This window comes from Megalops cyprinoides, chromosome 2 (genome assembly GCF_013368585.1).
Source record: "Megalops cyprinoides isolate fMegCyp1 chromosome 2, fMegCyp1.pri, whole genome shotgun sequence".
NCBI lineage: Eukaryota > Metazoa > Chordata > Actinopteri > Elopiformes > Megalopidae > Megalops > Megalops cyprinoides.
Window position 1 is genome coordinate 9,496,420 of NC_050584.1, and position 15,736 is coordinate 9,512,155.

The window sequence follows — 15,736 nt, forward strand, 5'->3', positions numbered from 1 at the left end:
TCTCTTGAATCATCAGCAGCCCTGATGCAAATTAAACAGGGTTGTGTCGTACATGCTAAATATTCCCACACATCATCTGCGTCACTAATCCCATAAACCCAAGCGTTTTTGGAACCAGAACGGGTAGATGATGCCTATGTTGCCAGGGCAAGATCTGGGTTTTTTTTTTAACTAAATACCCATCTGCGTTAAGGTTTAATCCCAAGGGGTGGTGCACACCAAGTTGCCATTTTGTAAATAATCAAAAGAAAGTGCTTCAAGAAGTCTCACAGTCTAGAACGAATGGTACCTAGTGGGGTTAGCATATGAGCATATGAGATGAAATGTCACTTGAGGTGAGACTTTTGTGATTACCAAAGAGATCCTTATGGAAGTTTTCAAATCACTCATACCCTGTGCTAAGACATGAAAGGCATGGACAGTATGCAAAGTTTGGAATTGGGAAAGATGAACAAATACTATGAAATGCATTATAATCCATCATTGTGTTTTAATATATTTGTTCATGATTCCCTGGCATGTAAAATACATTAACATTAACAACGTTTATATCCAACCTTGGCATTGGTTTCCATTGGTAGTAGCAACTTAAAATAAATGCAGGCACACTCACAGATACCATAGAGATGGAGTGATTCATACATTGGCCCAACTGATTAATCAGGCTTTTTTTTTGACATCCCCTTTTTTCATGAAAATTGACTTCATTAAGTACATGCAGAGGTCTGTTACAACTGTTCTGTCCCACTTTTTGGCTGCCTCCTATTTGTTATTGGTGTGGTTTTGGTGGGAGAAGCATGGGGCATAGATTAAATGGCCAGATAAATAAATTTGCCACAGTTTTCCTTCATGTGGCTAGGTTTAAGATCTGTATAACAAACATAGATAACTACATGTTTCTCAGTTCATAAGTCAGGTTATGATTGACAAGAAATAAAACTTTTATATGATTAATAACCAGAAAAATGAAGGGGAGGCTTCCACAACAGCTGATGTCACTGTTTTTTAATATTTAAAATCCTGACTTTATCAAACTGACATACCTTGCTAGCTACTTCTGTCTCCATATAGATTATAATAAGTAGTCAACCAAATAATAAAACAGTGTGAAGACAGAAAGCAAGGAAAACCCAATTATTGAGAAAATAATTGAAAAGATAATTAGGCTATACTGCTGACTGCCTGTCCTCCTTAATACGAATACTTGACGTTGAAATTGAGCCCTTGGTTAGATCAAAACGTCTAGTAAACTAGTTCTGCAATAGCACAGACAATAATGTTTCCTTACCAACAACAATTTTGTCAAAGTACTTTTCATTTGATTTAGTACTTACCTAATAAACTTCAACTGCATGTGTTTAGGTGTATAGTGGTGACAATTGTATTTTGAAAGTTTCACGCATCTCATCCTGTAAGACTTAAGGGTGTATTTCACGCAGATAACATATTATCCCCTTGGCACAGATGTATGGCAGTTAATCTTTTGTTCCCCTCTGAAAATGATTTGAGGTACAGTAGTGTGCTCATTTCTAGGTAGCTTTCTTGTTTTCTTGCTGCTTATTCTCATTTTAATCATTTTATAGTTTTGCATGGGCACATGCCAAATTATCATGCAGTAAGCTTAATCTTGATAATACCCTGCTGTGCATCAAGACTAAGTGCTCACTATGCTATTTTCTTTTTGGGCAAAAGAGAAACATATGTACAGCCATGTAGATTAAACCACATTCTGTCAAACTCCCAGATGGCACTTTGAGCCTAAATAATGTCTATCACCAATTTTCACTTTCACAGATGCAACAAAACACCTTCATGGAGAACAGCTATTGAGATAAAATATTTTTAAAAAGTCAGTAGTGTAGAGATGAAGACTAATTTCTATTTTAATATTTCTCTGTAGCCAACTGAATGTTTATTGTCCCAATTTATTGTGCAGACAAACATAAAAAACAACATTGGATATAAGATATACATTACTCTTACACTTAATTAACTCATTTTTATGTCTGAAGTTTCTGACACTGAAATGTCAAGAGGGGCATAATCGAATCATTATAGTCCCAATGAACAATTCGGAGTTGGGGGGGGGGGGGGTGTTGGTTGGGGGAACCATAAAATCCAACATTCAGTACAGAACATTAGAAATCAAGAAAAAATAAAAAAATCTAGATATACAGCAAAATAGGCCCACTGCTGTGGACAGAAATGTTAAAAAGGGATATCATAATAAATCATCGCTAGACAGAAATATACATTTCTGCCACGTGTGTATTCAGTGCTTTACCCTATTATGTTATAAGGGTGTGTGTGTGGTGGAATTGTTAAAGCTCTTCCAGGTGCCCTATGGTGAACCAACTGCTGGTATGCTGTGGAGACTGTGCCAGGATGGAAACCCAGACAACCTCCTTCTCTTGTTGTAGGCACTGGTCGCTGTGGTCGATGTTCTGTTTCAGCAGAGATCGCAAATGGTTAAATCAAACACATCCAATAGGTGACGGAAAGTGCAAAGCATTTCCACTGAATTATTTGCCTGGCACAGTGGTAGCTGCCTTGCTTAATGGTGCGTTGTTTTAAATTATTGCAGGGCTTGTACATGTTGATTGTAGCACCAGCCTGAAGCCAGCGCAAGAGAAAGGCATATCTGTCAGTCTCACAGGGAGATAACACGGCTTCCAGCACAGAATACAGCTTGTGCCCACTACAGATAAAATGTCCCATTGAGCAAAGTTGGGCTTTATCAGAAAGGAAGAACTGGTGCCCTTTTAGAACTGGAAAGGCTTATTTTATGTGTGAACCATACACTGTCACTGAGCTGTTAATCTGGGGTCTGTTTTTTTAACCAGTTAAAGGAAAAATCCTTAGACAAATACAGTCTATTGCATTATATGGGGCGAGGGACAAGTGGGGCAAAATAGGACCCAACTGAAACCCATGAAACACTGAAACACAAAATACTCTTATAAAATAAAAAAAGAAAATTGTTAAATTAGGATAATATAATTTACTACTTGACATTCAAGAGCAATTGAACTACACTCTATTAAAAAAAAAAATTATTCCACCAGAATGGTGTGAAATGGTATGAACTGGGCCAGCCCTGAGAACAGTCTTTTCAGCTTCACTGAAGTAATAGCCAGACTTAGATACAAATAACACAAATAAACAGACTCGGGGCATCATTCTCAAATACACAGTTTGTCAAACAAATAAACTGCAGACAAAACTGAATCACCTGTCGTGACACGTGCAAAAGCTCAAAGCAAACTCGAATCCTATCAGGCCCTGGAAAAGACAGCACATCGTGGCAGACTACCTCTTAAAACATGGCAGACTGCCTCTTAAAACTTAACAAAGTACAGGCTCAGTGATCACAGCCTGGCCATTGAGACTGGTCAGCAGAGTCAGACCTGACAGCTCAGAGAAGACAGGCACTGCTCTCTTTAGTAGAGGTTTCACAATGATTTCTCAGATTTAGAAACAGCCCCACTCTGCAAAAGAAACTGTCTGCTGTAGCAGTGTCTGTGAACTATCAAAATAAATACTTCATTAAATTAACTCAATGTGGTAACAATCACACAAGAAAGAAAATCCTGTCCAGCACTGAAAATATCTTACAACAGACACCTTTTTACAGCTTACATAATATATCTTTTTGCTATCACACACACTGGCAATTTTGCCAGTTTGGCGTTTGCCAGTTTGAATTGTGCTGAAAGGGACAAGTGTAGTCAGTTCTCCAAGTCACTTTCAGGTCAGAGGTCATGCTAATTTAATTTGTGCCATATAAACATGCTGCGATTAATTCAACTGCAAAATTTTGGGATTTTGATTTTTGAAACTTTCATAACGCCCTAGATTTTATCCATCAGTACTATTTTTTCTGACATTTGTATGGGGATTTGAAGAAGTAAAGTTGTTTCAGTATCCAGAAGCAGTGCTGGGTCTCTGTGTCACTACCCGATTTGGCAGTCCTGCCATGTCTATACATGCCTTTCTCTGTAATCAATTCCCCCAGTGCCTTCCAAAAGCTGGTCAAACACCACTGGCTGCTTGTTTTGGCTGCCTTTCAACACAGCTGATTTGCTCACATGTCCAATGCCATCGTCAAGCTGTGGATTTAAAACTAATCGTAGAGATGCAATGTAATGCAATACATCTAACATGCAAACATTAAGAAAACCCCTTACCCCCCCCCACCCCCCACCCCACCACCACCACCACCACCACACACAAAGAAATTAAATCTGAAAGCAACAAACATGGCATATATTGCTGTGCTTAACTCACACGTGAGTTCTGATTTAGAACATGCTTCCAAAAACTGGATGCTTGCAAACAGCAGTTCTGTTTAGCCTCCCTATTCACAGAAAGGATTTCCCCACTTTAGTCACATTTTATCCCTTTTTAAGCTCTTTTGCTTCTCCCTAATGGGTTTGTTAATGGCTGCTCTGACCTTAACCGCAAAGTGAAGATTACTGCCTCTATTTCTCTCCTATCCCCCCATTCTCTCTCTCTCCTTTTTCCTTTCTTCATCTTGCATTCTCTCATTCTGGAAGGGAATGTGTGATTATCACCATGGCAATGCTATAATGTTTAACACCTGCTGGAGAGGTATTTGAAACTTTAGCTGTTCAGATGAAAAAAAAATGTTTTACTAGTATAAACTACTGTGGGTTATTTTATCTATGAAAGTCCTCTCTGAAAGCCTAAACAAAATACTTTTATCATGGTGACTTTTTAGGTTTACAATATATAGTTGCTGGAAGTCTGTTGTTCTTGTTATTTTTTTTTTTTCAAATACTGATGTTGTCTGATTCTAATGAAAATGACTGCTTATTAGGCTTACTCTCTACATTCACGTAAAACCATATCCAATTTGTCCAAAATAATCCTTTATTCAATAAATTGCTCCTATTTGCATGTGTCCAAGATAAACATCTCAGGATATTCATATTGGCCCTTCAAAGTCCAAGATAGTGCAGAAATGGAATTCCAAAGAAATAGTTCAGATTTAATTTGTAATGTCTTTGATGTCAATGTAAGATCAGTTGGATCGGTCATATAACATAGCAACTATATTGAAAATGACAAATTTGTGTCAATTTCATTTAATCTAGAGAATTATTTGTATAAATCTCAAAGCTTGCAAACAGGTTCACCATGTGACATCATTTTGAAATGTGGATTAAAATATGAAACCTCAAATGGTATGTCAGCCATATTGCAAACATGCATACAGATACATATGAAAGTCTGGTCTGTGTATAACAATATTTTGGACAGGTTCACAATGTGATAAGACTATCATACGTGGCAGTCAGCTGGGTCCCATGCCTTTGCAGCCATATTGTGTTGAGCAAGTACATGCTCATGCACACAGAAACTGTTTCTACTAACCTTTGACTTGTGTAGCTGAATAAAATTTAGTAAGTAGGTATTTAAAGTGAGAATCCCTCAATATATGAATTACAAGTGTTTTGGTCATATGTCCTAGTGGCCATATTGCATGTGATAAATATACAGTATACATTACTGGAACCTCACAATGGAGAACACCATTCAAATACAAATTCAAATTAGCGTGTTGATCAGCAAGACATTTTATAGCTTGACAAAGTTATGCTTACTATGTCTGACTGACGGACTGAAAACCTACTTCTAATGTAACTTTTTCGTATACTGTTTTCTTTCTGTTGTTGCTTGCTTATAGCCATAGTTTTGATGTGTGGTGTTCAGTTGAGGCATAGACATAGTATTAGACAGATCAAGAGGGGAATTATTAGTGGAGTATTTTTAAATCTTCTGAGGACATGCCAACAAGTAATCCCCACCCTGGCCTCCACATGAAGGATACAATTAAGTTATGATGGCAACTAAATAACTCCTCTCTTTGATACTGTAATTGTTATTTTCTTGGTACTCCAACTATTTCTATTAAAAAAATAGACCATCTGCCATAATGTATTACACTGTTGATTACAGGGTGTGAGTTTGTTCTAATTATGCAGTGCATGACTATTAATAAACTGTAATTATGATGTATTTAGATGTTCAAAAGATTACATTAGTCTGTCAACTCATACTGTAGCTTAGTCATGCAATGTTAAATGATAGGTCATAGCTTTATTTTGCAAAACAGCAACAGAAAACAAGATTGTCTCAAAAGAGCTAGTTGGTAGCTAGTTGGTGATTCAAAATAATTGAAATGAACATGCAATGTTGATTTCTGAGCACCTTTCCAGGGGACTTGAATGTTCCTCTGAACTGTTCAATGGTTTAAGCTTTTGGCTCACTGAAAGTTTTAGAGCAAAGGACATCAAAGACCAGAGTTATAAAATCCTTTCTACAGTAATGCTAAAAATATGTACTTTATTAACTGTGAGTCAGAAAAAAAAAACAACTTTATTTTATCCCATCAATGATGCCACTGAGGGGCATGTAGATGCACAGATGTAGTCCTCTGAGTACGATGTATGTCAATACAAAATAAATATTCTGTTTATGTATGCATTTTTTGCTATTAATTCTTGAACACATTCTCTTTTGGGCAGTTTTGTTAGAGTCATGTTCTGTGTCTTTGAACATTATTATTGAACATTTGAATGCATTTAATTTAATTCTATTTAATTTCAAGTGGTGAGTCAATAATTTAGGCTTGCTAAGTCTGTCCTACAAATACTTTGCATGAAGATTTTGGTTGTTTTGGAAATCCTTGAGAATGCTGCTTTAGCCAGTAACTTGCCACATGATTAATGATTATACAGTGAATATGTATTGACAGAGAAACTGGAGAAGTCAATAAATTAATTAACATAAAAGCAGTGACAGGAAGTGCATGCAATCATCTCTATTAAATATTCATGTATGAGAAATACACACATGCAGATCTATATTGACTAATATTGCTGCATACCAAATTCAATTTAACCATCTGGCTGGGAAAAGCATTTTGATGAAAATGGAGTTCACACTGTGATTTAAAAAAAAAAAATCCCAATAAAAAAATTTTTGACCCTGGAACCAGAAATATTCCATATTTATCAGCTTTTCTGATGAAGTTTACACATGAAGTTTCATGGTTTCTTTTTTTACTTTTCATAATTTTATACTTTATTTATGTCCAATGGACAGTGATGAATTTTTGACAAATCTTAAATGTAAATAATGATATTACAGTTGCATTACCTGCCCTCTTAGAAACATTAGTGGAACCAGAGAGACAGAAAAACAGCACTCAGATGTAACAAGAAAAAATCTCCACGGGCAACAGCCTCCTGGATACTGTTGCTATAGAAACTTTAAGTACTTTTATCCTCATGGCAACCTTGCGATTCTAGTACCTTGGTGCATAATATTAACTCATATGCCTCTTATCATTCCATTTCCTGTCTGAGCCGAGATGTCACCGGCTTCAATATACAGTAGGTACGGCTACAGTAGGCTGTCTCATATGTAAATTCCAGTAGAGAAACTTTTAAATGCTCCCACATTACATTAACAAATGCTTTCAATATCAGATGTCACCTTTTACTGGCATAACTGTGCCTGTGACTCATTTTACATTTGATTAATATGCATTTAAGTGAGTAATTGAACGGAAGTTCTGTATTTTAGTTTTGGCCTCTGGAGACCAATTTACAAATTGTTCCTATCTTCAGTGCACCACAGACCCACACTGAGACACACCGAGATGACCGTGTAGCTTTCTGATGTAGCTGGCTGGTGGGGCTATGTGGTCACCCGGTGAACCTTTGCAGATATCTGAGCTGAGAGCATGGAAGGGCCCACGTGGGTGCCCCTGCCTCACATGGCTGGGCTTTGAAGCCTGCCCCGGACACTCTTTGTTGTTGCAGGGGAAAGGGTGACTCAACTTCAGCCAATGTTCCTTCTCGCTGACCCCTGAGAGCACAGATGCCAGCTCCCGCAATCCCCTCCGCGGGTCCTCTGCCAAGAATGGGAGCTCGCTTGTGGCCAGGAAGAGGGCCGGAGCGGGGGGCTGGTGATGTCCCTGTTGCTCGCTTCATCCAAGGCATGCGCTCTGATAGTCGTTCTTTGCTGTATTTAAAAAAAAAAAAATCTAAAATGGAGCAGGCACTCTGTCCTGCGCAGTCCAACAAAGTGCTTCCGAAGCAAACCTACCTGTTTTCGCACTGGGGACATCCCACAAGACTGGCTTGTAGAGTTTCATTAACTTTTTTCTTTCTTTTAAGGATGATTTTATGCTGTCAGGTACACCACTAGCAAGGCAGTTCAGGTCTTTATTAGTGCTGATTCGTTTCAAGGCATTGCTTCCTATTTGTGTATGAAGGGGATCTGATTGGTGTACATGTCAAAACTGCAATTTGAGCTATCTGGAAGAGTGCGGGTGTCATTTGAATTTAGGCTTGTGGCAGACATCCACAGGAAGTAGGTACACTCAATACTGACTGTCCCTAATGCTTAATAACACAGCCTTCTGGCATAGTGCACATTTGTGAAAGGGCAATCAGTTGGAAATGGCAAAAGGGGATCCGCATTAGCTTACAGAAAGGAGCACCTAACCATATTGTAAAACCCTCTCCTCCTGGCCTTGCTGTATCCCTGTTGGACCCGAACAGGACAGAGGGGCTCGGTGTTGTCTAAAATAGCCCCTGTCAGAATGCCGCTGCCTCGGCCATATCACCCATCAGGCTCCCAGCTGCCCTGGTGCTGAGTGAAAACAGTTCCTCTTACAGATTCTCCATGCAGCTCTGCGCCGAGCCTCAATCACTGCCACAACGATACTAATCGTGCCATATCGTGTTTATAGTCATTCATCTGAGGATTCAGAGAGATTTATGTTCACCTCACGTTGGAGTGTTGGATTTGCAATGTGTGTGTGTGTGTGTGTGTGTGTGTGTGTGTGTGTGTGTATGTGCACCCACCCTATTTTAGTGATATCCTTTACATACAGTATCCAAATAATACTTTGTAATTTGTCATGTGAATATAAAAAATATCTTATGGCATACCATAAACACACACACACACACACACACACACATATATATATATATATATATAGTGTACATACAGACATAATACACAAAGTTATTTCAAATACATTTATCTTTAGCTATTACTGTTATTTATTTAAAGAGAATATACTTCATTGCAACATTTTGTTTGGTACTTTTTATTAATTGTTTTGGTACTTTTTTGATTATTGATGCTTTTAAGGATCTCACTTTACAAGTAATAGCATATGTTTATTATTTATGTTTTCTTTCTTTCCATGACACTCATTAAACAGTGATCTAAACATCCATCTATTGAAGTAGTTTCACAGTGCATATGTAAAAACATTAAAGTCCACTCAAGGCTGTTTATCAAGTTCAGTGAGGTATCATGTTAAAGGAAAACGGTGTTTGAATATTCTCTTTAGGATAGGCTTTCATTTTAAACATTCATGTGTCCTAGGGTTAAATATTTTTTCTGTATCTGTGTGTCTTAGACTGAATTGGTATTGTTAGCAGTATTGAAGAGGTATGTGTATAATTCAGCATTCTTTGGACCAATTGCGAAATTTACCCTTAAATACCAAAGATTTACTATTCCTGTGTGAATAAAACTGTATGAACAGCATCACAAACAAGTAAGTAACTTCATACCCCCTCCAACCTTCAGCTTGAGTTTTGCTTTGGCATTTCTGTCTTGAAAAATTCTTGTCTAGCTTATATTCAGTAGGGTTTGACTCCAGCACAATGTATTTGTCATTTTTATTATGTTCATTTAAATTGTGGAGTAAAAGTTGTGGCTTTGTTACTACTGAAAATCTTACTCTCACCTCACATTCACTGATTAAACTTTTGGAAATTGCCTACCACAACAAAAATCACAATTATTTCAGAGCCTCTTTAATGGGCTTTTACAGTTTTACAGGTCTTGTGTCATAATTGTTTGGCTTTCTTCACAGTTAAAACAAAACAGTGTAGTAACATAAAATGAATTCATGTTTTATTCAAACTGTAGCCTCCATGACATGTGCTTTTGCATTAGTTGAATCTGAAAATGATTAAAATCACATGAATGGCATTGTAGCGCAACCCATTTTCTAAGAAGTGAGTTGAGTTCTTCTCAGGTGGAAGTGAGGATAAAGAAAATAACAGCAAGCTGTGATGCCAAGTGGATCTTTTTCTGAGAGCATTACAAAGTGATTATTTTTATTTAAAGTGACATTGTTTTGTGGTGCTGCGCTTGTTCAAATGGTAGGACAAGGGGCCTACAGTGTAGCTACCTGTTTGTTTTTTTCATCTCCATTTCATCTGCCTTGCTTGTGACACTGCAGGTTCCCTGTTTCCCTCTGTAAGTCATTGGCTGTTCTCTTAAATGGACAGCTGATACAGTGAGATTTGTCAAGTCAGTTTTGCAAATGTTCTGAAAATGGTGCACTTGTACTCAGCTGTGCTGGGCCATTACTAAATTACTTTGCTCTGAAACTGAGATGACAGCAGGGTTGTCATTAGCTTGGAGTACGGTGCTAACCTTTCCCATAATATCTCCACACTCTGTAAAGGGTTGGAGCCAGAGAAACATGGATGGTTCAAACTAAAACTTTCCCATCTGCCTCCCTCTAATCCCTTTGGCTCTGGTACATTTTAGTGCTTTCCTGAGGTCTGGTTTGGTTTTAAGTCCTAGCTCCAAATAAAACGAACATAATTCACAAAGAGGTTTTCGGACATACTTTCACTTTAATTTATATGCTTGCTATGACATGTTACTAGACTTAAAAGACCTAAAAATTCCTATGCAGATCTCAGTCCATCATTTGCTTTAAACAATGAGGCTATTAAATCTGGCCATTAAGCTGTGGTAGAGGAAAATGGAGTCTTTTTGGTTTTGATTCAGACTTGAACCCGCTTGGTACTTTCAGTAATATCATACCACCCTATTTACAAATTCAGAAGATAGCACTTTTTGCTGTTAACAAAGTCTATGAAAAACAGCCCGAGTTGAACAGATGCTGGATGCCATATAGTGTGCTACATGTACTGTGATTCTTGAAAATTGCAAGCTAGTTTACTGTTAGTGAACCTGATACACTGAATGACTGAGCTGTTGCAGAATCAGTTGAGTCGGGACTGACCTACAGTTTTGAAACTGGGCAATCTTATTGTGTTACCAATTCCATAATGATTTCCAAGTCATACAATGCTCAGTGGTCAGTGGTGCAGCTCTAGAAGGCTATGAAGCACTCAACATACTGTAACTTTAAAACGGATTGTTCATATATACATTGTTCTACATATGAGTGAGCTCAAGAATTATGCTATGTAAATTGTACGTTAAATGATTTTACAGCTTAAAAGTATACAGTTACTTTAATATAAACCCACGTGAACATATGTGAACATGTTAACATGGGTGCCTTTATATATGGTTATATATGTGCAGTTCATGCTGTAGAGTCAGGAGCAGAGGATGTCACTCAAGTAAAACTGAGGCCCCCCGTCAAAACATCATCGAGGCAGGCCTGTCCATTAACACGTCCTCCAAAGACACGGTGAGGTGCCTGGCGGCGATAGGGCCCATCGCCCCACACCCTGACACTCGGCGAGCTGGGGGGCCCTGGTGGCGGTCACACGCCGACGGCGCCATGTCCTCTCAGCTCCATCTCGCTCTCAGCCCCGCCAGCCACCATGTGACCGCATCACAGCTCAACAGCGCTCAAGTGCCAGAGTCGCTCGCCCTTTCCGCCGCTCTGGCTTTCACGTGGACGGAACCGAAGCTGGCCGTCTTGCGAGACGCGTCACGGAAGCTGCTTGAGTCAGTCTGTTTATTTTTAATCCAAAGGGCTCGCCGTGGGAAACCATGAGACGTCGGCTCTGTTTGCAAAACATTCAGCACAGTTTATGTAATGTTTGTTCTGCCTGGTATCACGGGCCCATGCCCTCAGAATATTGAGTCAAGTGTTGAGATAGATATTCACATCTCGGAAATGACTGAACAGGAAAAACGTCACACGAGTGCACTGTTAGCCATAAGGAATCTCCCCTCAACATTCAATGGAAAAGGACAAAAGGAAAATAAAGTGGCTGCTCTGATCCACTAAATTAAGGCTTATCTCCTAATTATTTTAAAAAACAAAGTACATGAGTTGCATAGCAGAAAAATTATTTAGCATTTAGTTGCCTCAAAACCTTCCCCCTCTTACAAAAACAGCCTAAGTCTGTAGGCTGTTGCAGTACATATTACTTTAATTAATGAACCTGATTCTCCCCTGACCTGCTGTATCCTCCTGTAACCAGTGCTACTAAAATTCGTTTTGCAGCTGCACTCCAGACCAGTAATAATGCACATTAACTCTTTGTGTGTGGATAAACTTGCTGGCCCACATATGGATGTTTAGCTTTATGACCTCTTCCTAGTGAGACAACAAGCGAAGGAGAGCTGGATGACAGAATAGTAATAAGTGAGTGTGTGTGCTGGGCAGACATGGGCAGCTTGTTTTCGTGGGAGGGAGAGTGAGCATTGTCTACACCCTTAAGAAAAAACTTAGCCTAGATTTCACAGGGCTGGGCCAAATCTAGCAGACGTAATTCGGCTGCAGTGGAATTTTCTTGTCCCTCATTGTTTTTTGTTTTGCATGTGCTGATGTTGCTGCTGTAACTTTTGGGTCACAACATTTGTGGATAAAGATTCACCAATGAATGTTAGCACATTAGTGCTGCTGGAACAGCTTATGTATGTCTGGAATCTACCATTGGGTTGAATTCCTGCAAGTCCCCAGCCCAAGAAGAAAGAGGAAGTTATTCTGGTGAATGTATCAGTGATTTTTAACAACAGCATCACTAACAGTGTTCAGCTCTGCTGTTAAAATCTTGTTCTGACACACAAGATGTACTATAAATATGCATTTGAGCAATATCGTTTGGTATGTTTTACAGGAAATGTCCTGATGGATTTGAATGTTTGAAGACAGGAAGAAACCCTAATTATGGTTACACAAGTTTTGACACCTTTGGCTGGGCCTTTCTATCACTCTTTCGTCTCATGACACAGGACTACTGGGAAAATCTCTATCATCAGGTAAATAATAGCAACATTACCCATGATGCCCCTGTTTTCCATGCAACACTATTGAGTGTTGCATGGTTTGAAAATATTTACTCCCAAATCAGTTGCCACTTGAACAAAATAAAGCCATTTTGTAGCAGAGATCGTATGACTCTGTGATTACATTCTAGTATTTTATTTACTGTACCTGCATGTTTTCCTTTTATACATATTACCATTAGTATATTTATATGTTCTATTCCATAGTGCCATAATTTTATTGAGCAGAGATGTTCTCATTAAGATGGGAGACGAGCAAAAATTGAGGAGGCTATTTCCTTGCCTGTGTTCTAATGCAATGTGTATCCCTTCTGATGTCAGACTCTCCGGTCGGCAGGGAAGACGTACATGGTCTTCTTTGTGGTGGTGATCTTCCTAGGATCCTTCTACCTGGTTAACTTGATCCTGGCTGTCGTGGCCATGGCCTACGAGGAGCAAAACCAAGCCACCATCGCCGAGGCTTGGCAAAAAGAACGGGAATTTCAGCTGGCAATGGAACATTTGCGAAGAGAGCAGCAAGTATGTGTCACATGGAAGGATTGCCAGTTTGCATCTCTCTTGTTACGTAGTTCTTGTTATATATCCTTTGTACATACATTGATGCAATCACTACATGATCTGGTTCTTAAAGGACCAGAATACAGTATAGTGCAGCATGTGCCCCAAGTGGCAATTTGATAGCAGCACATATGAAATCCATATACCTGTATTTTTATTTTTGGGTTATTCAGATGTTTTCCTTCAAATATTTTAGTGTTAAAGTATGATGTAAAAATGTGTGAGATATCCTGTACATACTTTTTGCATCAAATCATTTTGGGGAAAAACGTGTAGATTGCTTTTCATTACTAACAGTGTAGACAACAAGAAAGCCTCGAGTACTGTTATATAAAGAACAAAGCAGGAGAAAAAGGGGATTTCTCACAAGATATCTTGATTTCACCCTGAAAAAGAACATATTTCCTGACTTATCTAGTATAGTGGGGGCATGTTTGTACTGTACTTTTGAAATGTTGCCTCTGCTTGGACGAAGAGAATGATGCCATATGACACCATCCGTGAGTTTTCTCTCCTTCTGTCTCTAAGGCAATGGCGCAAAAAACTCACGAGACAGACTCGGTGCTGTCGCCAGAGTTATCTTCCTTCACTCTTCAAGATGCCAAGGAGCGGAAGAATAGGAAAAAACCCGAGAGGACCTTGTCGGAGGAAACTGAAGATGATGCAGATGAGAAGACAGCAAAATTAGAAACTGTGGAAGCACCCAAGGTAAACAAACTCACTTGCTCCAAAAGGAGACCACCCAGTATTCAAATGGGTACGATCTATAATTTATAAGAGCACAATGATTTGGATTGCCTTGTAAACTCAGTTTAGAACATGAGGTGAAATTCACAGCCTTTCTTGTGAAAACTTTATGGATGAATGAATGTTATATTTATTTATGAGTGTGACTTTTTCCCATGTTTGATGAATATATCCTTGAGGAAAATGCATAACATGCATTAAGTCCTGGATGCAACCACCATTTGTCTTTAGCTCTGACGTACAAAAAATGCTTGTTTTTTTCCTCTTCATAAACAGATTTTGGCTAGTTCAGCAATCACATAAATTCATAGAAAAAGAAAATTGTACTGAAAAAGAGTAACGCTTGCATTTATCTGTTAGTTAAGGAGAAATGATGACTGAATCCATGGGTAAGAATATTGTTAATCCCATTGAGTTATGTATAACTTAACAGGTTAGAACATAACCTAGGGCAAGAATTTAATTAGGACAAGAATTCAATCATATCATTGGAGCTCTGATATGAAGTTCAGTCAGTGCTGTCTTTCAATTCAGCACTTTATATTGCATCAATTCGGCCAAAAAAGTGCCTTGCTGATATGTTTACTGATATAGAAAGTTCTTTCAAAATTCAGGATGGGTCTGCTCTCATGTCCCTCTCTTCTCTCTCAGCGGACACACCCCCTTCTTGCCCGTACCCTCTCATCTCACACCAGAAGAGGAAGCCAGGTCAGCATCTTCAACTTCCGTCCACGAAACAAGGACTCGGAAGCCGATTTCGCAGACGACGAGTTCAGCATGCACGGGGACAGCGAGAGCCGCAAAGGCTCGCTGATCATGCCTTGGTCTAAAAGGCGAACCAGCGCCCAAAGCACAGCAAGCCACTGCTCCCAGGTCTTCGGCCCCAGCCTGAACATCAACGGCAGGCTGACCGTGGCTGTAGATCAGAACGGAGTGACAACGCTGGGGCTCACTCCCCTTCCGTTAACAGCCTGCACCATGGAGAAAGTCACTGAAGACAGCGTGAGTGCTCTGTATTGCATCATCATTCTCTAGAAGTCTAAAAACAGATGTCTATGTGTGGTGTAGCTTCATGTCTTCAGAGAGCTTAGTGTGTATGCAGTTATGTCACTGATGGTATCAAGATAAGATTATGATTACTGTCCTACATCAGGGCCATGGGTCTTTAGAATTTTATCACCAGCAGATTTGAAGGCCATGGGTTCAGTTCTAGCTTGGATTTGCACCCTTTATGTGTATGTGTTCCAAAGATAAATTCTTGATTATTGATAGGCCAATCTGACACATATTAATTCAGAGTATGCAAGGAACAATCATCAACGCAATTAGCTTTTTTAACACATCCCTTCATTTAGGT

General features: G+C 39.0%; 1 protein-coding gene across 2 annotated transcripts in view; it reads left to right on the forward strand.

The window, feature by feature from the left end:
* scn5lab (sodium channel, voltage gated, type V-like, alpha b) overlaps window positions 1-15,736 on the forward strand; it is a 112,044-nt gene that overhangs the window by 23,704 nt on the left and 72,604 nt on the right. For both annotated transcript variants that reach the window (XM_036522610.1, XM_036522609.1), the window contains exons 8-11: window positions 12,906-13,047; window positions 13,396-13,593; window positions 14,161-14,340; window positions 15,031-15,381. In XM_036522610.1, the coding sequence (XP_036378503.1) occupies window positions 12,906-13,047; window positions 13,396-13,593; window positions 14,161-14,340; window positions 15,031-15,381 (871 nt within the window). The remainder of the gene's footprint in view (window positions 1-12,905; window positions 13,048-13,395; window positions 13,594-14,160; window positions 14,341-15,030; window positions 15,382-15,736) is intronic.